We start from the raw sequence: 24,078 nt of genomic DNA, 5'->3' as shown, positions 1-24,078 counted from the left end.
TAGTGTACAGTTTAAATGGTGTAACCTTGAGGATTGCCATCGTCCTCTTTCGATGTAATCTTTTTCTAGTAATATAATTTTCTTTTCCATCACCCAAAAAAAAAAAAATCGGATGGGACTTTTTTATATACAGCTGTGACATTTTGAGGTTTAAGTTAAATAAAGCTATTTTAGGGGAGAATCTGCTATTATGGATAAACTTAAGGGAAGAAAATGAAAAATAACCTCGTTGGTTGCAGACAAGCAGCGCAGGCTGCACTTGAGCACTTCATATTATAGCTGCGGAAGATTGTAACTCGGGGGAAAAAGAGGAGGAAGAAGAAGGGAAGCCTAGCCGGGTAAGAGATCTCTACCCTCTCGTTCCAAGTTCTTTTTAACTCTTCCCCCCCCCCCCCCTCCCCCTCCCTCTCCACTCTTTTGTAGACCTTGATTCCTCTCATGAGACAAAAAATAGTAATGCTCTGAGAGGCTCATTCAATGGACGCAAAGCTCCCACAGTTTATTATCTCCAAGCAAATTTTCAGATGGGGTTCTGTAAATAAATATATTTCTTCGTATTTATGCGCAACCCATTTTCAAATTTCTACTGAAAATGATCAAAACCAGCCATACAATATTGAATTTCAATCAAAAGTTGTTCTTTTGAAGAACGAGCTTTACCCAGATAAACTAATTCGTGTTTTGGATTCTACAAACAATTTGAACGCTGCGGTCAAGATATTCAAATGGGCTTCTCTTCAAAAACGCTTCCGTCATACTGCAGACACGTATAGCTGGATAATTCTGAAGCTGGGTATGGCTGGAAATATTCGGGAAATGGATTTCTTTTGCAATGAGATGATAAAGGCAAAATGCTCATATGCAGAAGAAGCTTTGGTTCCGGTGATTGATTCGTTTGTTAGAAATCATAGGCTGACAGAAGCTTTAAGGGTTCTCGAGGTAATGAAATTGGGTAACTATAAGCCTTCAGTCATTACCTATAATGTTATGCTGGGTTCTCTTGTGAAGGAGGGGAGTGATTTTCAATCTGTCTTGTTCTTTTATAAGGAGATGGTGAAAGCTGGGATCGTTCCCAATATTGATACATTGAATCATTTGTTGGAGGCACTGTTCCAAGCCAATAGAATTATCTCTGCCATAGATCAATTCAGAAGAATGAGCATGAAAGGCTGTAGTCCTAATAGTAGGACATTTGAGATATTGATAACCAGTCTTTGTGCTAGAAACCAAGTTGATGAATCAGTCTCATTTTTGAAAGAGATGTTTGAGCAAAGGTGCATTGGAGATAGAAGATTTTATAATATTACCATACCTATTTTTTGTCAGGTTAGTAGGCCAGACCAGGCAATTAGGTTATTTAGAATGATGAGATCTTCTGGTTTTGTGCCTGAAACATTTGTTTATCGGATTCTGATTCAGTGCTTATGTGAGAACCCAGAGTTGGATGAGGCAATTAAGCTTCTTGAGGATATGATAGAAACTGGTTTAACTCCTGAGGCTGATGTCTATGTGGATATTGTGAATGGGTTTTGTAAAGTTGGGCAATTTAGTGAAGCAAGAGACTTTTTGGATGACAACTCCATTTCAGAAGTTGATCCTCACAATGCTTTGCTCCTTGGTTATTGCAATGCCGGTAACTTTTTCAAGGCCTATAAATATCTTCAGAAGATGGTTGAAAGGAATATAGCAGATAGCTTTTCTTGGAGTATTCTTATTCGGAGACTTTGTGAGAATGGAGGAGTCAGAAAAACTTTTGAAGTTCTCAGTAGAATGATCATATCGTCGTATGTCCCTGAGTGTGCTATTCACTCTGCTCTTGTTGTTGGCCAGTGTAAAGTTAAAAAATATGAATCAGCCCTAGAGCTATTTTATTGGGTCCGTGCCAAATATTGGCTGTTAGATTATGACTCTTATGCAGAGTTGGTTGAAGGTCTTTGTCATGTGGCAAAGTTAAAAGAAGCTACTGAAGTGTTGCAGTATATGTCTAGCAGTGGATGCCCTCTCAGAGCTTCCTCGTTGAATGTGTTGATTGAAGCTTTTTGTTCAAGTGGAAAGATGGATGAAGCAATCAGACTACGATTGTTGGCCTTCTCTTCTGGCACTGTATGTAGTCCTTTAGCATACACTACTATTATGCACGGGTTATGCAATACAAACAATGCAAAATATGTTTTAGTTCTCTTCTCGCAAATGTTGGTCGAGGGTTGTGCTTTAGATGTAGAAACATACCATGTCCTATTAAATGGGATGTGTATGCAGAACAGAACAAATGATTGTGCTCTATTGTTTGGGCAGATGGTTGCAAATGGTTCAGAACCCAATTCAAAAGCACTAAGTAAAGTGCTGCTTTTTATGGCCCATCATTCTCAGTTGCATACAATTACCCACACAATAGAAAAGCTTGCTTCTAAGGATGAAGTTCTTCATCCAGCAATGTACAATATTGTGATCAATGGCCTCTTAAATGAGGGTCAGAAACATGAGGCCTGTAGGTTTTTGGATCGGATGTTGGAAAAGGGGTGGGTCCCTGATGCTGTTACTCATGGGTTGTTGATTGGGACCATTGGCAAAGAAGAAATTGATGGGGGAACCGACATTCATGATAATTTTATACTGCAGGATAAAGTTGGCAACATACTGGCTGAGGGCTTGGAGTAAGCATAGGAAGCTCCTTGATCCTAATGCTGATGTGACTCGCTCCAAGGTGTACTTATCTTTGCTATACTTAAACTTTGTGACCTTTAATGGGAACAAAAGTTGGCGTGGTCGAGTGAATCCTCCCATGAAGTGGTCAAAAATACTTTTGAACCTGAGATTTATGGCTAATAAATATTTCAGGTTTTTGAGCTCAATAACATCCCAGGTTGGTTTACCTATCCTGTCAGCCTGTAATATTTGAAACAGTAGCATTACCCTTTCATTTTCTAATAGCTGATCCTTTAATGTATGTTCTCAGTTTGGTAGCCTATGATAAGTTTATCGTGACATTATTTGCATATCTTGTTTGGATATTTTTACCATCCATCTAATATTTTTTTTTGGGTAGCAAAAGAAAGAAATGACATTAAAAAAGAAAGGAAATAACATCGTCTCTTACATAAACCCTGCTCCTAGACCTTCTAGCACATTTAGCAATATTATAAGCTGGGGAAATAAGATGTTTAGGTTTCTTACTTATACAAATAGTAGAGTATTGTTGTAACAACATTTTAATATCCCAAAAAATATGAAAAACCTCCCGAGGCCAATTGGAAATTGGTTTGTCCACCCTTTAAACAAGATCCTCACAATCAGTACAGATGTCGATGCATACGATGCCCATATCTGCTATTTCTTGCAGTCTTTGAAGCAACCCTCGCACTTCGGTTTCTTGTGCATTCCCTGTGTAACCAAAATTCGAACAGGCCAGCAGAAAATTATTGTTATATATGATGATAGAACCCCACCCAGCTGCTCCATTATCTAAAGAGAATCTCCCTTCACAGATTATTGTTAGAAACTCAGGTTTTGCAAGCTCAAAGTAGTCTAGCAGTGACAAAGGAGGATTGGGTGAAGGGGGTGGTTGAGACTCAGAAGGGAAATAAAGAAGATCCTGGTAAAAAATCCATTTATTTATATTTCTCAATATGTCATAGGGGTGGTTGGTTGTGGAGTTGGGTCTTAAAGTAGGTCATTTGTGGCTATTCAAAATTTTGCCTTATGTATTGTTACTTTTACAATGTGTATAGTTTTTTGATGGTTCAATGCTCTTTTTGTATCCTCAGTTTATATTCCCTTGGAGCACCTGCTTGCCTTGAACATCCCATGGCATATTTACTCTATCATTTCCCCCTTGCCCCTGAATTACATGACTACTAGCTATAAGTTAACCTACTGCATTTAGATGAATTTTTTACCTTCTACTGGTTATGGATTCCTCTTTGACATATGAGATATGTGGCCCTTTAATTAGGTAGTTGGACCATCCAGACTCAAATAGGGTCAAAATCTACCCAAAAAAAAAAAGTCCCAAATGAAACAAGACCTATTGCGTTGGGAGTTTTGAACTGTGTAGGTCATACCTAAGTAGTTTGAAATCACACCCAGTTAGAAACCTTACCATTAAATTTTCTGGAAGTATAGAAGAATTTAGAGAAGAAGAGGAGAGTTGAGAGAATATTGGCTTGTCAGAGTGACAGAGGCCACCACTTTATTTATAATGATGAAAAGGAATTACAAATAAGGCATGCTAGCTAGGGCTGACTCATAGGCCTTATCTAGCATGCAGGTACATTGAATCTTGACATTACATAGAAAATAACCAATTGTAGAGAACCAGTTATGAACCGGACCAATATTTCAACAATAACCTGCAATAGAACATTCCTCTTTCAGTGCCAGAAAAAAATGCATGCATTAGGTACCATACTTGCATTGACTCAACCTCTATAATAAAGCAAATGCAAAAGGAAACACAGTAGAAGAGTTGGGATTATCCAATTCCCCCTTATATGAATCTCTACTTGGAGTTGGCCCATGCACATGGGACCTATCATGCCTTTCAAGTTATAAATTCCTAATGTGAGCAATGCAACCAAGCCTCACTTGAGCTCAATCAGGAAAAGAATTGGTACTGTTTTCTGCTTGGAAGACCCTACATCTCAACTGTTTTGCAAGTCTCTCCTTTTGACTCTCTTTCTTCCCACCTGCCAACAATCAAGCATGCCATTACTAACAAGCAGACCTTCTCCTCGATGAAACCCAACACAGAGATAGCAGTCAACTACAGACTGAAAATGAAAATGCCTATTTACTTACAAAACACTCTGGTCATATACTCTGTGTAAATATTTCTCGCTCGAACTAACCACGGAGAGGCGAGTCTGAGACTGATCCAAAAGGGAACAACAGAGAAAATGCACGAGAAGTAAAAAATTTGAATGTGTAGTGAAGATAATACCCCTATCCTAAGAAGTAAATCAATGCAGTTGACTGATGGCCTGATGCATAGACATTTCATCTTGGTGAATAGTTCTAGCATACAGTAGCACCTGAAAGGCTCAAACCATTTGCCTGTCCACCAAATTATCACTCACGACTTAAATTCATGTTCACCAACTAGGTTCCTCTCTAAACTAGCATTAATTTCCTAATTGATGCATGGGCACAACCTAGTCCTTTTGGTATCTGCAGATTCCCTCCCCCCCCCCCCCTGGTCCTATTAAATGAGTTTAGTATGGTTCATCAATTTTTGGCTGAGATTCAAGTTTATTATACTCTAGGACCCATCAAATGAAGGTTTCAGTTTGATGAATTTGCTTCCTGTATGAGAGGTATTGGCTGTTGTCTTGAATATGTATTGGGGAGTTGGTGGGAAGGGGGGAAAGCAGACTTTACGAAGTGTATGTGCTGAATATATGGAAGACAGTAAAATTCATAAAAAATGGAGACATCAAACACCACTAAACATTTTAAGAATTTAACATGAATTCAGTTAACACTTGAAGACAGGATCACAGAAAGAAAAACAAAAAGGGAAGATACCTTTAAAATATGGCAGTGCATAGCAGTGTTTTAAGGACCCTGAAAGTCGGATCTTTCTTGAGCGTCAACCCTATGCTTGATTGGTCCAAAGTCAGGTCATTCAGGATAAAAATATTCTCTTTAAAGTATCCTCTTGCGTTCTTTGTTTCTGGAATTACTTACGTTTCTCTCTTTTTCTCATTCCTCCTTCCTCTTGGTGCATGATATCCTGTTCTTTGCGTATGTGATATTTCCCTTTCCGGTGGATTATAACTATGTTGTTGAATTTCTCCTCTATGAAATGTATTTTCGATTTGTGAATGGATTCCATTTGAGATATTTTACTTTATATATGTAAAAGGAAATATCAGCTGCTGTTGTTGAGATATTTTACTATACATCATTTTCGAATATTGGAGGCAGAAATGGCTAAGGCAAGTGGGTCAAATGAAACCTACTGACAGTCTGTTCTTGTGCTATATATTTCTCTTACAATTCATATTTCTTGCAATTTCTATTACAGTGTTGTAATAATTCTTTTAAAAAATTTAAAATGTGTTAAGAATTATCACTCTTCCTAGAAAATTGGTGGTCAGCCTACATGGCATTGCCTCTCTATTTCTCTGGTAGTGCAAGAACTTTCAACTTTGAAGGGTTGAATTAGGAGTCTTCTACGAAACATTATTCTTCTACAGGTTGAGTCCTAATGCATTTTTTGTTGTACCTCACAGGCCATCAGTTATATGGCAGAACTTTTGTGGGGACTGGGTCATTCGGAATTGTCTTTCAGGTATGGGCAAAGTACTGCAGCAACTGTAGTCATCTTTCAGTTTCATTCCTGATTTCATGCTACTTCTATTTTTCTGCAGGAAAAATGCTTGGAGACTGGTAAGCTGCAGCTCGTGCGCCCCATGGATCACCCAAATGTGATTTCTCTGAATGCTGTTTTTTTTTCTTTCTAATTTCTACTACCAGTAAAAAACAAGCTTTTACTCAACCTGGTCATTGAATGGGTCACCAAGACTGTGTATCACTACAGCAATGCGAACCAGAGGATGCCATTCATCTATGTTGAAACTCTAGACCTACCTGGTATATATCCATCTTTTGTTGTGTGTTTTGCATAATTTTACGTTTCTTACCCTGCTGTTAACTGATTTGGGATGGTCTCCAGAATTTTAGGGGGCTGGCTTACACTCACACTGTACCTGGAGTTTGGCATAGGGACATGAAGCCTCAAAATATTGTGGTATGTTCTTTCTGACTTCTGACAGTGTAAATCTGCCAGCAATGGTTATGGCATGGTTCTCTGAATCCACTGGGGCATTTGACAGGTTGATCCCCTTATATATGAAGTCATGATATGTGATTTAGGACTGTAAAAGTTCTGGTTTGTGGATCCAATAGTTTTCATCTTGCCCTTTTGTCTGTTTTCATTGAATAACTAGATCGTCTTGGATGATTCACAAATCACATTGGTTATAAGTACATTTACATTTGATATTTGCTTGCATCCTGTGTTTGTATTACTCGGAGAAAGATTACACACCTTTGTTTTAGTTTTGACATAGACTTGAGGTAAGTAACTTCCTTCTGTTAGTACCTGCATTCTTTAGTTACTTTTGTCTGAATCCATTCATTAAGCTCCCCAATCATCTCTGTGAACAAGCAAAGCTAACATGGATCCTGCTAGCTGATGCTCCTTCTTCGAGTCTTTGGTTGTGGAGTTGATTGTTTGCATCCCATTACACGGATCTCATACTGATGATAATCTAGTCTTGAAAATTAAAATGCAGTTTAAGAATAAGTACAAGTGTGTCAGTATATAAGCAAATACTAAAGTTTGAGAGAAGCACCACAAATCCTTCTAGGCAGTGCAGAAACCCATTTACCCCTACCAGCACATTGAATGACTCAAGTGGAAGTAAAGTTTAGCGGATCCATTTGAAGGAAAAAAGTAAGCATTCCCATGTCCAAATGAATTGGAAAAATATTGATCTCATGAATCAAATAGACCAATAAGGACGTGGTTCAGTTTGCCTCTGGTATAAATTTACCCAGACCGTGTTTGAGCAACCCTTAGCCTAGAAGAGATTACAGAGTAGATCCAGCCCAGCCTAAGTTAAGCGAAGGCATACTGGAACTAGGGCTGGGCCTAGAAAGTTTAGAGTAGGTCTGGATGTGGGCAATTGGTAAAAAATAACGTTGAGGCTCCGTTTGGTTGCAAAGGAAATTAAAAGAATGGAAATCTAATGCGCAGCCCTTGCACCCAGACATAGGGCTGAGCAAAATGATCGTTGTGTCCTTGGGGATTTCTACCTTTCCATGGGGATGCATCAGTCATTTCGTGTGGTTCTGTGTCTGGGCACAGAAGTACGTGCCACACACTGCATATGACCAGGTAGCGTTCTTTCTCCCGTAAGAGAGAAAGAGTGGAAATGAAGAAGAATGCAAGTTAAATTAATATTTCTTCTACCTCAGCTTGAAACTTAAAACCCTGTGAAACTTGGAAAAAAAAAAAAACAATGGGCATAGCATATGCTTTAATTTCACTGTGGACCCTCGTCCCCTTTACAAATCTATGTACATAAGAAAATGGCTTACTACATAAGTGACGCAATTAAAGTTGAAAGCCCAACAAATCTACAGACAGAAAACAAAACCCACCCAAAGTCACAAACAAACAAACAAGAATTGAAATCCCCAACACACGGATTATTAATTAACACAAAAACCAGTTCTAGCTTTATATCATCATCATCATCATCATCTCTAATGAATTTAGTTAAGCTTTGCAACACACGAAACGACCAAGTCCTTTGGAAATACGTTGGTGTTGGTGTTCATCATCACCAGTGATTTCGACGGCTCTGTGCTTTGTTTCCTTGACCTCTTCATCTTCATTTTTTGGCACAGTCACTGTTAGCACTCCGTTCTCCATTGTAGCTTTTATCTCATCCATCTTTGCGTTCTCCGGTAGACGAAATATTCGCCGGGTGAACTTGCCAACTGTCCTCTCCTTGCAATGCCATTTCTCGTCCTTCTCCGCTGCGTCTACTTCGCTCCTTTCCCCTGTGATCTGAAGAACCTTCCCTTCATGAAGCTCTAGTTTCACGTCGTTCTTGGTGAGGCCTGGAAGATCCACTTGGAAGACATGGGCATCTTTGGTTTCCTTCCAATCCATCTCTGTGTTGGTGGAAATACCCAATAGATTGGAATTGTCAGAGAAGAAACTCTGGAAGGGATCAAATATGCTGAACCCTCGGTCGAAGAGCGATGGAGAGATCGACATCATTTTAATTCACTGCTTCTTTTGTGTTTACCGAAATTCCAAGGAGAGCTAGAGCTGTTCGGTTGAGACTTTGATGATTTTTGGATATTTGAATTTTCGACTGCCTGAGAAAATACACTGACCCAATTATGTCTCTTGGTGGTAGTAATTTATAGGTCGATAAAGGGGGTTAGATTTTAAGTTTTCTTGAAGATTCTGGAATGATTTATTGGTTCTTGAAAAATCTTTGTAATTAAAGTGGAAGCTTCGCGATGGATTGGAATTTTTTGACTTAAAAAGGGAATAAAAGGAAGGGATGGATGATAGTGGTGGATTATCTCATTAACATTAATATAAATGACAAATGGTCATTTCAATGGGAGAAAAAAGACTTTTAACATTCTGGAAGGGTCATGTAGGAAGTACAGCTGTAGAAGAAGAGGAGTGACAGTCAAAGCAGAGGCATAATTAATAGAGATACCCAGCAGAGCAATAAGCATGGTTTCAAATATCAGAATCGGATCGGTCGAATCCCACGTTTTGGAGCAGCTGATTCTAGGATCCCAAATTTTTGGGATTGGATCGTTAGATTTCATATCTGAGGGACAAATTCTTATAATTTCTTAGACCGATTCCATAATTGGCAGGGACTGACAGGTTCCGAGTTTAAAAAGGCTGAGCAGTAGCTTTGGAGAATGATCAAATTAGGTCTAACTTCCTATGTGATGGTAATTAGGAAATTACTCTAATCTCCCAAAAAATAAACTGGGATTGTATTTTCATGTCTTTGTGAGTATTTTCAACTCAACGGAAGAAAAAAAAAAATTGGGGCAAATTGAGAGCCTTCTCAACACAGTCCAAATCTTGTCCACGTGGCAGATTATATATTATCCAAAATTTTGTGGATAAGTAGAGTCTAAGGTTCCTTACTCATTTGTCAAATTATACCTCAAATTCAATGGCAAAATTTAGCTTTGAAAAATTAGGACTATGGGAGAGTCAAAAAAAAAAATTAAAAAAATTGATGTTTAAAAAACGGGTTTTAAGTAACTATGGACTGTAAACGGATCGGATTCGGCTCGGATAGTGCTATATCCGCATCTGCATCCGATTAGCAATCGGACGGATTCGGGTAGTGCTAAATGGATACAGATCGGATATTTTATCCGTTTACATGTAAATATAGTTTTTCGGATAACTATAGCCTATCTGTATTTGCATCCGTTTAGCTTTCGGATGGATTTGGATAGTGCTAAATGGATACAGAAACGGATTTTGGCTATTCATTTACACCCCTAGTCTAGATACCTAATTCCACCATATGAAAGGTCAAATGGCAAATCCAACTATATATTGGATACCTAGTAGATGTCCGAGGTAGACCACATGTCAAAATTTCAACCCACATTCAATTGTTATCCCCCATGTATTAGCACTTGTTTCTATCTGTGTATGTATACTGCTACTACTAGTATTCTAATCACTATTGGATCTTTTCCCCGTTTTCAGCCATTTGTTTTACCTCATGGTTAACTCTGTTTGGATTGAAACTAGACATGTGAGCAGACGACTTTAGGGACCATACCAAAACTTGGTTATATGGACCATTTGACATATCTCGTGACAAATTTTCAGTTCTTGGGTTAGGCCCCTTTTTTTCTCATTTTTGTAGCATGTCCAGCCCGGCTGATAGTGCCTAGCTACCCTTATCACATCTAATCTTGGTTTGGGCCTGAACTGGGGCTTCAATTCCTTTTGTTTTGTGTTTCTTGATGGCTAATCTAGATGAATGAAATCACTTTTCCATGTAGATTGGTAATTAGGTACAGAACTGCCCTTTCCATTGTTTCAGGAGTCTCATCTGAGCGTCAGAATCCCGTGAGAGAAGAGATTCTTATTTTGCCATAGGTGATGGAGAACTCCGTCCTTAATTTATTGATGATGATGATGATGATGATGATGATGCCATATAATATAATATATAATTATAAATGTAGAAAAGACCCAGACCCCAGTTACTATCCAGACTTTTTTAGAAAAAACATGAGCTTCATACGTACGTACAGCAATATTGGAGCTATAGGCATCACATGCAACTAAGTATATATATGGCGTAGGACTGGAAGTTTGTCCAAAGGTACAAACAATAACCAATTATTTCGAATCTTAAGGGCTGACACATTGTGCAAAAAAAATGGTAATTAAAGTTAGGACCGACTCCAAACCCATACCTCCCTCAGAATCCCACATAGATGGGACTAGCCGACTAGGTATATAATGGCCCTTTATATCAGATCTAATCAACAACGTAATTGTGTTATTGGTGAAGCCTGATCTCAGTTTTGAAGATTTTTTTACTGGAAGCATGTAATTCTTTTTACTTTCGAAGAACTAGAGTTTTTCTATATTGTAATATTGCATCTTAAAACCCTATATAAATATTGGGAGTGATCTTGCAAGTAGGTGTGTGTGAGGGTTTGTAGTTTCTTCATCACGATAGTGGAAGCAGCCCATATTGGATGAACCACGTAAAATTATTGTGTGTGTGTGTGTGTGTATGATTTCTTTTTATTTTCCTTTTCCTATCGTTATCTACTATGTTTTAATTCAAAATATTTGAGGGGAACAAAAAAGTCGATATTATGTAGAAGACTTTTTTTTTTTTTTTGGGTAAATTGTAGAAGACATTTCAAGGATACGAAAAGAAGAACACTATTTGCAAAGAGACATTCAAGAATATGGGTTGCAAGGGTATTGTTAGCAAGGTGGAATCACAAAACTTGGGAGGGGAAAAATGATAAAATTAGAATCACGTACTAATTATGTGATAGTGAGGCCATATATATATATATATAACATATGGGGTTTTAGAGAGACAGAAGGTTAGGATTAGAAAGAGATCGAACTCGGGGATATCTATCGGATTTTCATTAATGTAAAAAAAAAAAAAACTTTATAATTATAAGCCCAATATTGCCTCACCGATCCCTAATCTTTTCTTATTCTCTAATAAGAGAGAGAGAGAAGAGATAGAGAATATTATTAGAATATCAAAACTGCAATTTGGTGGGTTTCCATGATGTCCACATTTGTTAGAGAAGAGACATTAATGTTCTCTTTATCCAACGGTCGGCCATGTGCCACAATGAAGGTGGCCATGTTAACAAAGAGTTTTTAAAGAATAATTGTATCCTTTCTTGTAGCTTTTGGCTATATATATATATAAATTAAAGAATGAAAAATAACTTCCTTCCATCAGTGCCATGGAACAATAAGAGAGCACATATATATATATATATATATATATACTCTGTTTTGTTGCAGAGTATGGACGTTAGTTTGAGCTTCTTTCCCGCCAGTGACTTTCTTTGGAGGATTAGTTATATTAATGGCATGAGGGTGAGAAATATATATACCTCTGAAGAAAAAGAAAAAAAAAAAAAAAAAAAAAAAGTTATAAAAACTTGAATTCCTGTACGTACCAAAGTTTCATTCAGATATGGCCAAGAACACGATCGAGCTAGCCTAGGAACCTAATTCCTGGCCTGTTTGATCGAGATCTATCATTTGAATACATAGTGAGACAACAAACACACTAAAACACACCACTTGCTAATAATTTCATTCATTTTGCCTTACGTTCCTTCGTACAACTAATAATACATCAAATTAATTATGCTCCATCTCTTCTTTACCCACTTCCACACAGTACAGTTCCTTGTTTTATTGTGTTGCCCCAAGCTAGCTTTCAAACTAACCTTGATGAGCTTGCATGGTAATTGGGTTTTGGAGTTTTGTTTCCTTCTAATAAATTATTCAGGCCGACATTGATTAAAGTGATGAATGATTCAAATGAGAAACAAAAAATAATAATTGTATTCTACAAAAAGATCATATCATCGGTAGATCTGTTCCTTGATCACTTTTACAAAAGACCGGTATAGTTTAGGATTAGTAACAAATATATATGGCTTTGAATAGAATTGATTGGAGAAAAAGGATTCATGTAGTTAAATCCAATTTTGTTTAGATAAGTTGAGTTGAGTTGTTGAATTTTAGGTAAATTTCTTTCCTCGCCAAACAAAGAACCATTCATTTGATGCATGGGATGAATTTCTCTTTGGAAACCTGTTTTTGGGTACTTACTCTTACATATTTACTTTTAGATTGTATTTGGTTTGGATGGATATCTTACGAGTCCATTCAGAGATTTTCTTTAACATTCATTAGAGAATACGATTCATATATTAACAAGCTCTCAATTAGTACAATCATGTAAAGAAAACTAGAAAAGCCTAAGCAAAGAGGCCAAGATAACCCTAATCCTTGTAAGTGGTTTTTCCATGTTTTATAATTTCCAACTACATTCCCCTCAATCAAATGATGAGAATATGTTAAAAATCTCCAATAATTAGGTTGGAGTTCAAAACTCTAAAATGATGTATAGTCTTGGGAGTCTGTATACTCCTAATTTAAATCTAATTCACCTAAATTTGTTACCCAAATATCTTAATTCTCAAGATTCTAGCTAAACCCCAATGATCTAAACACAATCTTATAATATAGGTTCCCAATTCCTGCACTGAATTCCAACAATTTGGAGTGCTCTCAATTAATATTTGCTTAGTTGGGATAAGGGCCATAAGGCTATGTTGTTGTTGTTGTTGTAGTATTTGTGTTTGAAAGTTAAAAATTCTCGATCAGTCCAGCCTCGCAGCCCTGTTTGGATTGTGCTTCTTTTAGTTCTGGGTCAAGGTTAACCAGACCATCCAATCGAATTCAGTTCAGTCCGAACCCGGTTTTTGGGTGATCAGTCCAATGTCACCCGTGAATTTGGGATTGCCAGATAGCCAAACTACACACGTTTAGGGAAGTCTCTTGGAAGCGAACCAAATATATATATATAATTTGTGAATAAATGGGGATCATCAACGAGTTATTCTCTCTCTCTCTCTCTGTCTCTCTCTCTCTCTGTCTCTATTCAAATAGATAAATTAGAAGAAGAGAAGAAGTGGGGTTTTGGAATAGCAAATAAAAATAGAATCCAGACGTGAGATTGTCTACTGATTGCATTTGTATCTTCTTATCAAAGTACAAAGTATTGATAGATAGAGAAGTGTTGGACCAAACACATGGGCTTGTCCTGCTTGTCATGGAAATTAGTGGGAAGTTGGTCTCGTGAACCTTCTTCCAAAATAATTTAGTCAACTAATTAATTAAATTTGGTTAAACATGATCCTAATGTTAATCATAGGCAGCAATATTTCAACATATCTTTTAAAATATTGATATAATTAAGAAGACTTAACACTTAATTTTAATTAGAAGAGTATATTTGTTTTTCTCCCTTCGTAGAGAGGCCAACTCTGTTGCTGATGCACTGGCTAATTAAGGAAGCCAATCATAGGGCTACAAGGTGAACTTGTTCTTCTCTTCCCTAATTCACTATTTAAGCTTAACCCTTTAGTTTATTATAATCCTTAATATTTTGTCCCTCCCTCCAAATTTTTATTTATTTTTTAATCGATTATAAAAAATGGTTTGGCACATAAATCATCCAATCATTCATTGGTTTGACGTTAAAATTAATTCGGTGAAAATTATTTAAGATAGCCAAAAAAAATTATTGAGGAATATGTTTGTCAACAATATTTTTTAAATGAAATAATTAGGACCAAAGATATCATATGTATCTCACATATATGAATTCAATATTCTACATTTATTAAATCTTTTTAATATAAAGAACATAGAAATACCATAATTTTGAAGTTCTAGTATATGCGTATTAGATTATATGCCCGCTTTGTTGTACTCTTCCATTGAATGTGAAGTTTTTTAAGTCTTCTTTTTCATAAGTTTCTTTTTGAAATACACAAATTTTGCATATAATATGTGAATTTATAAAATAGGTTAGCTTATATGTTTAATTTGCAAGAATTTATTCATTCTCAAGAGTTGTTATTGTATTGCATATTTTTCAAATATACATATAAAATGATAAGATATGACAAGAAAAGTGTGTTAATAGTACGTGTTATAGTAAGAGGGTAATAAAATAAGATTGTAAATTATTTAACATCAATAATTGTCTTTTAAAACAAAAAGTGAACCTTCATTTTAGGAAAATGTCATTTCATATTACAAAGCTTTTTGCCATATTAGAGGATGTCATATATTATGCTAAAACTAAACCACAAGTACGATATATATCTTTTTCCATTTTAGCAAGCTCCATGGTCCATCCATTGTACTTTCGCCGAAGAACGGCCCCGAACCCTTCCTAAATTTTTAAGTTTTCCTAAACAAAATACACTTGGAAAGAAATTGTTCTTTTGTCGTTTGGTATCAGCTAACCATTGTATATAGTCGGGTCCTTGCTTGTTGTCGGATTGGATTGGATTAAAACTTGCCATGTGAAAAAGGAATGATAAGTAAAAACATGTGGACCCTTCTTCTAATTGTGATTACTCACTCTTTTGAGTATTACATCTCACCAGCTAACATAACTCTATATTTCAATTCTCATCTATATGTTAATGCTATTTGATCATCAAAATAGGTAAAAGAAAATAATAATAATAATAATAAATGTGAGCAGGAAATTACTACACTGGCGCTGTGGGGACAGTCCCAAAAAAAAAATCCATTCTCCCATATAATCAGAGGGTAGATGGGGTGGTTGAAGAGATTCTCCCTTCACCATGAGAGAAAAAAAAAAACTGAGTCCTTTTATGGCCGGTGCAGATGTAACAGTTAACGTGGCTCATCATTATTGGGAGCTGAGTTGCATCCAAATTTTGTGGTCCCACAATGCACAAATATTTTCCAGTAGTTAAATAGTGCCATCTTAATCATGAATCATAGAGATGGGGTGTCCTCTCCTATTGAATGGCATTGACCCTCTGGCCCACCAAAACTGTGCCCAACATCTCCCCAATGACAAGGAAGTGATCGATGTACTTTGGGCCTGGACCAGTGGAAATACCCATTAAGTCCAGACTCTGGGGGACCCCATAAGTCATACATGTGTCTCATGAACAGTGAATCCTGTGGGTCCACATGATCCTCTCTGTATAAGACAAGTGTCCAGCATCAGAACCCTACACCAGTTTAGGTCCATTAGCCTTGATGCAGTGGTTTCCCCTTCTGTCAGTATCCCATAAAATTTGTAGTTGGTTGGCCACCAAGCAAGAATCAATAACCAGTAGTAGTAGAGATTGATTGGGGACAGGTCACAGTATTTCACTCCCTAGCTTCCTTGGGAATTGCTAGTGCAGTACTGCAGTGCATGTGCTTCTGTGGGTTTGGTAGACTGTATATCACAGTTTTTTGGCAGAGCATGTGATGGAGGATCTCATTCATTGCAACCCAACTAAAATGCAGGAAATAGAATCCTGAGGTCATTTCGGTCATAAAGATGTGATACATTAGAACCAAGTACTACTTCCTCCAGGAATCAGGATTCCCCCTCCTCCTCATGAAATGAAAGTTAATTAAACTCACTGGCTTGCATGCCAAGATTTCCCTCCAGTCTGTGATCTAATTACAAAGCTGGGCGGCTGTGATTAAAGAAGAAGAGAAAAGAGAAAGAGAACAAAAGTAGAGAAGAAGGAGATGAAGGCAGGCAGGGCTGGCCCTAAAGAGCTTCATAGTTCAAAGCCCACCAAGCATTTTCCAACTGTAAAACCAGCCGTGTCTCTCTTAAGTTGAGTACAGATTGTCGTCATGGCTGTAGAGCATTGCTTAGGTTTGTGGACTCCCTTATTAAGTGTCTTTCTGAATTTAAAGAATCATCTCTTCAATCTTGATGATGACAGTCACCTATCATTCTTTATTAAATACTCGTAAATGTTCTTCGTAGAGTAGACCCAATGGGTCCACACACATAGACCTCAACTGAAAACCTTTACTTAGCAAATTTTTAGTGGTAGGAGATTTTTTTTGTTTTATTGGATGAAGTTTTCCTATTCACCCACTATCCTAGGGTTCACAAACCCCTCTTAGGATTTTAGTATGTTTCAAAATATTCTTCCAACAAAAGATCTTCTCAATACCCTTTTCAAACTCGATCCTTTTATTTTATTAAGTTTTATTTTCACCTAAGGTGAAAAGAGAATCTCATTGTGATGCTACGATTGGACTCTGGGTTCAGCATTAACTTTTATCCTTATTGTTCAAAGTTGGAAATACCCTTTTAAAATTCAATTAGAGGTTTAGATGGGATGAATCTAGAGTTCTCTCTCTGTCTTCACCATTGGTGAAGAGAAGCTGGATCTTTTGTTTTGGACAAAGTATGTTCCATAATAAGATGGAGGGGCTTACAAATAACTCACCTTGGATCTTTAAAAAAAAAAAAAAAGAGATAAATAGCCTCTAGCTTGGAGAGTTGAACTCATGACCTCTTAATTTAACTGTGAAGTATTTTTTTTTTTCTTTTGCCAACTGAAAATGAGGTAAATGGCCTAGAATTACTCTCTCTCTCTCTCTCTCTCTCTCTGGGTCCATTGTTGCCAAGTTATTTTCATGTAATTAATATAACAAACAGTAGGGTAGGACTGTTGGATGAGAATCTAGCCAATCACTGAATGTGGATCTTGCCTGCAGTAATCTATTATGAGAGACTTCCAAGTATTGTTGAATATTCTTCACCTTATATAGAACATTAATTTCATCAAAAAAAAATATAGAACATTAATTAGCAGCTATATATGAAATTATATGGTGCAAGTACAATTACCTAATTCATGTCTGCAAATTCATGGAATTAATAAAACCCCAAACCTCCTCATTAAGAATTAAGATAGCTTATAATTCCTCCATTGACTATGACAAGCTACCAATACCATCATCTATGTCAATATTTAACTAATTAACACCAATTTTGGTTGCCAACCCAAATTAATTTGTGCAAGTACAAGCCTCTCCTTCCTAGTTGGACTTAAACCAAATGAAGAAAGTGAGAATGGTCCACAAAGAAATTTATGCATAGCTAACATTATTTAGAACCCTAGTTAGCTTTTTTCACTTCTACTTTTTGCCCTTTTTGGGGGTGATGTAACATTACTTGATAGTTTGATAGGTTTCAGTTTGATGCATGAATTAATTAATTAATACAACTATTAATCAGTTTGATGAGTTGATAAACTTTTTGAAGAATTGATCATAACTGCTAACCCTAATATATATATATATATATATTTATATATCCATGGAATAACTAATCTAAAATAAATAAAAAGATATATATAACTGCCTTCTACCTAAACCCTTTTTGCTTTAGCTAGCTTGATTTGAGCTTTGCTTTTGGAACTAATCAAACAAATGTCATTAGAGTCCACAGAGGAAGACATTTATAATTATATTGCTTTAGAATCAAAATTACTGCTAGGTATAAGGGAGATTCCTTACAGCTAGAAAGAGATGTGCAATGATTGGTCTTTTTCATGGAGACTCCCTTCCCTTCTATTACCTTCCTTATCCACCACTCCAACTTGGGAGGAGGTATTGACAGTTACACACTTACACACACCCACCCTCCCAATTTCGGGTATTGGGTATCGGGTATCAGGTATCGGTATTCGTACCTGAATTCATAGCACCTAGAAATTGTGCTTCACTACTTATAAGTAGGGATGTAAACGGATCGGATTCGGATCGGATACGGATCGGATGTGATCGAAGTCGGATATTCCCTGACCGAATTCGGATACCTCTAAACGGATTCGGATGCGGATCGGATTCGGATTTTTTACCATCCGTTTACATCTCTGCCTTGTGTAACCCGGACCTTCCTCCCCCTAGTGGATACAATTCACTCTCAATCCATATCTCTTAGATCATGATTCTCTTTTCATCATATTCTAGAACCTATTGAATCTTAAAAAACCGTCAAAATCATTATTTATTTAATTTTTTATTATTAAGTATTCGGATTTTTTTTCGGACGGATTTTAATCGGAGTATTCGGATTATTTCCCGGATATCTCTAAACGAATACGGATGCCCCTAAACGGGCACGGATGCAGATTCGGATTCGGATTTCGGTTATCCATTTACATCCCTACTTATAAGTATCAATATCAGCCTGTTCCTATCGGTCCCGGCCAAAATTGCTTTTTCGTTACTCATTAAGGCATAATTATTAACATAAAAATATGAATCCCAAACTAAGACACCTAATAGAGAGTTCGGTTTAGAGCTACCATTGATGATTAATTAATATAAAAAATAAAAAAAGAAGATGGAGTTGAAGAAAAGCAAGTGATCGTCACCCTCGTGCTCACTCTAGTTGGCAAAAGGGAGGTGATGCCTCTTGCTTGCAAAAAAGGTGGTTGTATGGCAGACCCCAACCCTCACCATGTTCTCACTTCCCTTACCTGTCCCCACCTTTCCTTTTATAAACCTCTCTTTCCCTTCTTCATCCTCTTCATTCTCATTCCTCAATTCTCACTTAATTTGTCTTCCCATCCCATCCCATCCCATCCCATCCCCATACTTAATTTTCTCTTCTCTTCTCTTTTCTTCTTCCACCCAATAGCTTCTGCTTCCTCTCATCGATCATCAACATATTAACAATTCACATATACACAATGTGCAGCTCCAAGGCTAAGACATGCCCGCCGGTGGCGGTCGATGCCAACCCCGTTGTCGACGGCCGTCCGGTCCTCCAGCCGACTATTAACCGTGTTCCGACCTTGGAACGTCGTAATTCACTCAAGAAAGTCTCCCCAAAGTCTCCTCCACCGCCACCACCCCTGCCTCCTCCGGTGACTCTTACCACCACTACTACTAGTACTAGAACCAGCAAGACTTCAGCATCCCCTCCCATTTCTCCCAAGTGCAACTCTCCTAGACCCCCAGTGCACAAGAGAGGGAATGATCCAAATGGGCTGAACTCAAGCGTTGACAAGTCCTCAACACCCCCAAGTGCACCCAATAAGCCTGCAACCTTAGAGAGGAAGAAATCAAAGAAATTCTCGGTTGGTGCAGTTTCTCCTCCTCCTCCTCCTCCTATTGATCAGTCTTCTTCTTCATTGAATTATCCTTCTTATTTGCTCACCGAGTCTCCCGGAAGCATAGCTGCGGCGAGGAGAGAGCAAGTGACACTTCAACAAGCCCAGAGAAAGATGAGAATTGCCCATTATGGAAGATCAAAGTCGGCCAAGTTTGAAGGGAAGGTGGGAAACTTTGATTCTTCTCCAAATACTAACAGTAGTAATGCCACAACAGGTCGAGAGGAGAAGAGATGTAGCTTTATAACACCCACTTCAGGTATGTCGTATATGGATATCACTTGTACTTATTTGCAGATTTTTATAGAAATCTATTGGATTCCCATTTCCCAGACTAGTAGGATGTGGAATTTAGAGAATGTGATTAAAACTGAGATGTTTATTATCTATGGTGTTGGGCATGCAGATCCTCTTTATGTTGCTTACCATGATGAGGAATGGGGAGTTCCTGTCTATGATGACAAGTGAGTCTCTCTCTCTCTCTCTTTGAATGTATGTGATGAACATGGATGGGGCTTAATTAATATTAGTTTGATTTGAGCTGTGCAGGTTGCTGTTTGAACTACTAGTATTAAGTGGAGCACAAGTTGGATCAGATTGGGCTTCGATATTAAAGAAACGCCAAGATTTCAGGTGGGTTTTTCTTTAAAAGCCAGGAGAAGGAATCAGTTTCTGTTTATTGGCTCTTGTGAAGTGGAGAAGATATCAAATTAATGTTTTAAGGTTTTTTGTTTGGCAGGGAAGCTTTTGCAGGATTTGAAGCAGAGATTGTCGCCAATTTCAGTGAAAGACAAATGACATCCATAAGTGTCGATTACTGCATTGATTTAACCCGAGTTCGAGGGGTTGTCGATAATGCTAACCGTATTCTTGAGGTAAAACTTTTAACAACTCCACAACCTCCTCACCTTTTCCTTCTTTTCTTTCTTCTCCATCCCTTTGTTTTTCATTCTGGGTTTCTGGAGCAACTAAACTATTGATCTCTTTTTTTCTTTTTTAATTTCCAAGTTAAAGAAGCTTTCATTTCATGTGAAGGGAAAAAGCCTTATCTCTTCTTTTTCTCCTTCCTTCTTCACCTGCTATCTAAGTCTAACTCACTATACATAACATGACTATGTGGGTTGGGGGACCCAACATGACTTGGGAGTTGGGCCTCAAAATCATCAATACCAGATTTGGGCTAGGACCATAACTATCTTGTGTTGCTAACAATGGTAATTTTTGGGGTTGTTAATGTAAATCATCTCTCTATTTATGACATTTTATTTTATTATTTACAGATCAGAAGGGATTTCGGATCGTTCGATAAGTATATCTGGGGATTCATCAATCACAAGCCCATAGCTACCCAATACAAATCATGCCTTAAGATCCCGGTGAAGACTTCGAAATCAGAGAGCATGAGCAAAGACATGGTCAGGAGGGGTTTCAGGTCCGTTGGCCCTACCGTCGTCCACTCCTTCATGCAAGCCGCAGGTCTCACCAATGACCACTTGATGACATGTCCACGTCACCTCCAATGCACAGCATTAGCCACATCCAACCGACCCACCGTGGCCCCTGCTCTATAGAATCAAATGACATAACCAATAATATAACCACAGGAGCCCCATCACAGCCCAAATCCATAATGTGTGCTAAACTATAAACTGCAATCTTTTTTTAGCTGATTTTCTAATTATATTTTAGTTTGAATGGTAGTTGTATAGTATTAAAGGAGATAAAAGGAGAAGAAGAAGAAAAAAGGGGTTTTAAAAAAAAGAAAACAAGAAAAAAAAAGGAGGGGTTTGTGAGTTGTGAATTGTAATTTGTGACTTGTGAGATGTTTTTTAAAAGACAGTGATGGTTCAAGGATGGATGGATGGATGGATACAGGAGAGTGATTAGAACTTAGAAGAAGAGAGAAAGAAAATTAAAGGATGGAGTGGAGTATTATTTAGTATGGTGGGGGGAAACAGACAGCATGTGCATATGGCAGGCATGACATGTGTTGGGTGTCAGAGGGGCTTTCATTCCATGTGAGCTGTGACCACCTCCTATTCATTATTCCCTTCTCTTTAACAGGCTGTGTCCTGTGTGTGAAGGTAACCAAAGTAGGACCACCATTCCCTTTTCCTTATTAAGAAGGGTAAGTGTGGCCCTTGTTATTTCCCACTACTCCATCTTGATTTCCTAATTAACATCTGTAGTTTTGTAGGGGAGGAAATACTAATAACATATCTTCCCCTGTTTCATGGATTTGTTGTGGATTTTTTTTTTTCTATTTTTCTTTTTCTCTCCTTTGGGGGGGGGGGGGGGGAGTGTTTGTTTGTAAATTTGGCATGTGGATTCTGTACTGTTTGCTCACCTGATATACTTTTTAAATGTTAACAGCTTAAAGATAGGTATGTTGTCCCAAGTGCCCATGATCATTTCTTGTCACATTCTTTTTGTACCCTTGCCTTCCTTTTCACTACTTCTTATCATTGTGCAGTATTATAGAATGTGAGAAGAATGGCCATGACGCTAGACTAGAGTATTATTTCTCTCTTACACAGGATTCTTTGTCAAATTTTCTCTCCAATTTTGACCATGTGGATCCCGTATAAATGATATCATTATCTGTACCATGCTTAATATAGTATATAACTGCATGAATGGACTGTTCAGCCATTGCCCTAATGCCCATGTAAAGTAACACTGACCCATCTGACCCATCACCCCATGAGAGGAGTCGCCCATTGGTTCATTGGGGACCATTATGTTATTCTATTTTTACTAAGATGGCATGATCCTTCAATCTGGAGCTTTTTTGGGTTCCCATCAATTCAATCAATATTGGTAAAGGTTGCTCCCTATGTGTACAGTATATATATATATATTCAAGGAAGATAGATCTGAACGAGTTGTTTTCTTGAGCTACACTGTATCCGTGAGAAAACAGTCAAATTAGGCTATCTTTGAGGTTGGATTAATCTCACTGGGACCAAGAGGTTAGATAGCATTCAACAAGGATATCAAAAGGAGAGACTTACATCTTAAAAATTATATTCAGGTCCTCAAATAAAAATTCTCCCTTCTTAGAAAAATTCACAATCCATATAATGAAGACATAAGAACTTCATCAGAAACAGAGAAAAATTGAAGCAGAGATTAAAAATTAAAAAACTACTCTTCTCAACTATCGATGTTATTTCCCATCTTCAGTTAACATTCTCATCCTCCATTAAGATTCAGAGAACCTGCCTTGTATAATGTCTTGTCTTATCAAGTCCAATTGGCCTCACCATCACTGCTTGACTGCGTTAAATTTAGGCCTCTTCAACTTGTTGCATGATTGCATATTTGTCAACAAAAAAACCAAAAAATAATCTCGCTCGCATGAGGAAATAACAGGGATGAATAATCTCCCTTCTTTGCATGAGATAATGTGAGTTTAATTGACACTTCCAGATCCAACCTTCAATACTGCTTCGCTACTATTCCTTCTCACTAAATTCATGGTATTTCATCCATTTCCACATCATTCTGAGGGCATTTCTTATTCCATACTGATGAAGCCATGTTACTCCATCCTCCACTGTAGTCTCGGACTCTTGGGAAATATTGTTTTCATCATTCTGACTTGTCTCCACCCATTCTTTTTCACTCAGATTTGATTAATTGAAGACTCCACCCATTCATGTAGACTTTAATGTGTAATCATTTAACTTTACAACAGATGAATAGGAAACCATTTCCAAAATTTTGATGCGTCTCTTCAATGTACCGTGGAAAGAGATCAAACTAACACAACACTCTCAAGATGACTTGGAGTGAAAGGTACCACCCCTGATTCTTCAGCTGTGGTAAGAACCTTGTAAGAGGATTGCACGTTGCAAGCATTCTTTCTAAACTTGCAGCTGATTCTACGATCCATGCCTTCTCTGAATGTCTCATTGGCCTCAGAGTCAAACTGTAAAATTGAAATACTTTTTTGAACCCAATTACCCACGCTCTCCCAAATCCCAACTCTCACTGAAAAACGCCATATCTTATAGTAACAGTAGCTTCGAAAGCATCCCTTCTGGTACTGGCAATTGCTGCTATTGACATGAATAGTTGTACCAATAATTGTAGATTTCCCAGTGAAGATTCAGTCTTTTGGAGACACCACCATTAACAAGATCAAGAATGCAAAGATGGTTTGCCTTTGGTAAGTGAGGGCAGGAGTCATACGACATGACTTTCATGCGACCATCCATAACTTCCTCTCAGAAATGATCTGCACCTCATCTTCGCCAAACACCAACCCTACAGGGGTGTATAATG

The 24,078-nt window shown here is 37.6% G+C and overlaps 3 protein-coding genes and 1 long non-coding RNA gene across 4 annotated transcripts; 2 read left to right on the top strand and 2 right to left on the bottom strand.

Moving 5' to 3' along the window:
• Positions 1-409: 409 nt before the first annotated feature.
• Positions 410-6,779, top strand: LOC122651867 (pentatricopeptide repeat-containing protein At1g62914, mitochondrial-like). Its single transcript, XM_043845428.1, has 3 exons — positions 410-2,863; positions 6,234-6,292; positions 6,372-6,779. The coding sequence occupies exon 1, from the start codon at positions 478-480 to the stop codon at positions 2,656-2,658; it is 2,181 nt and encodes a 726-aa protein (XP_043701363.1). The 5' UTR covers positions 410-477; the 3' UTR covers positions 2,659-2,863; positions 6,234-6,292; positions 6,372-6,779.
• Positions 6,780-8,273: 1,494 nt separating this feature from the next.
• Positions 8,274-8,830, bottom strand: LOC122652163 (17.8 kDa class I heat shock protein-like). The gene has a single exon (XM_043845838.1). It carries the CDS (start codon positions 8,795-8,797, stop codon positions 8,288-8,290), a length of 510 nt encoding a protein of 169 aa, XP_043701773.1. The 5' UTR covers positions 8,798-8,830; the 3' UTR covers positions 8,274-8,287.
• A 10,509-nt stretch (positions 8,831-19,339) lies between these two features.
• On the top strand, positions 19,340-22,166 carry LOC122652815. The gene is made up of 6 exons (XM_043846677.1): positions 19,340-20,047; positions 20,195-20,252; positions 20,338-20,421; positions 20,528-20,663; positions 21,069-21,423; positions 21,461-22,166. Exons 1-5 carry the CDS (start codon positions 19,366-19,368, stop codon positions 21,357-21,359), a joined length of 1,251 nt encoding a protein of 416 aa, XP_043702612.1. The 5' UTR covers positions 19,340-19,365; the 3' UTR covers positions 21,360-21,423; positions 21,461-22,166.
• LOC122652817 lies at positions 20,793-22,049 on the bottom strand. The gene is made up of 2 exons (XR_006331653.1): positions 21,889-22,049; positions 20,793-20,851 (listed from the first exon to the last, which is right to left on the bottom strand). It is a non-coding gene; the product is annotated as an uncharacterized LOC122652817 (long non-coding RNA).
• Positions 22,167-24,078: the final 1,912 nt, after the last annotated feature.

Source organism: Telopea speciosissima, chromosome 2 (genome assembly GCF_018873765.1).
Source record: "Telopea speciosissima isolate NSW1024214 ecotype Mountain lineage chromosome 2, Tspe_v1, whole genome shotgun sequence".
Taxonomy (NCBI): Eukaryota; Viridiplantae; Streptophyta; class Magnoliopsida; order Proteales; family Proteaceae; genus Telopea; species Telopea speciosissima.
The sequence above is the reverse complement of the archived record's forward strand: the minus strand, read 5'-3'. Positions and strand labels throughout refer to the sequence as shown.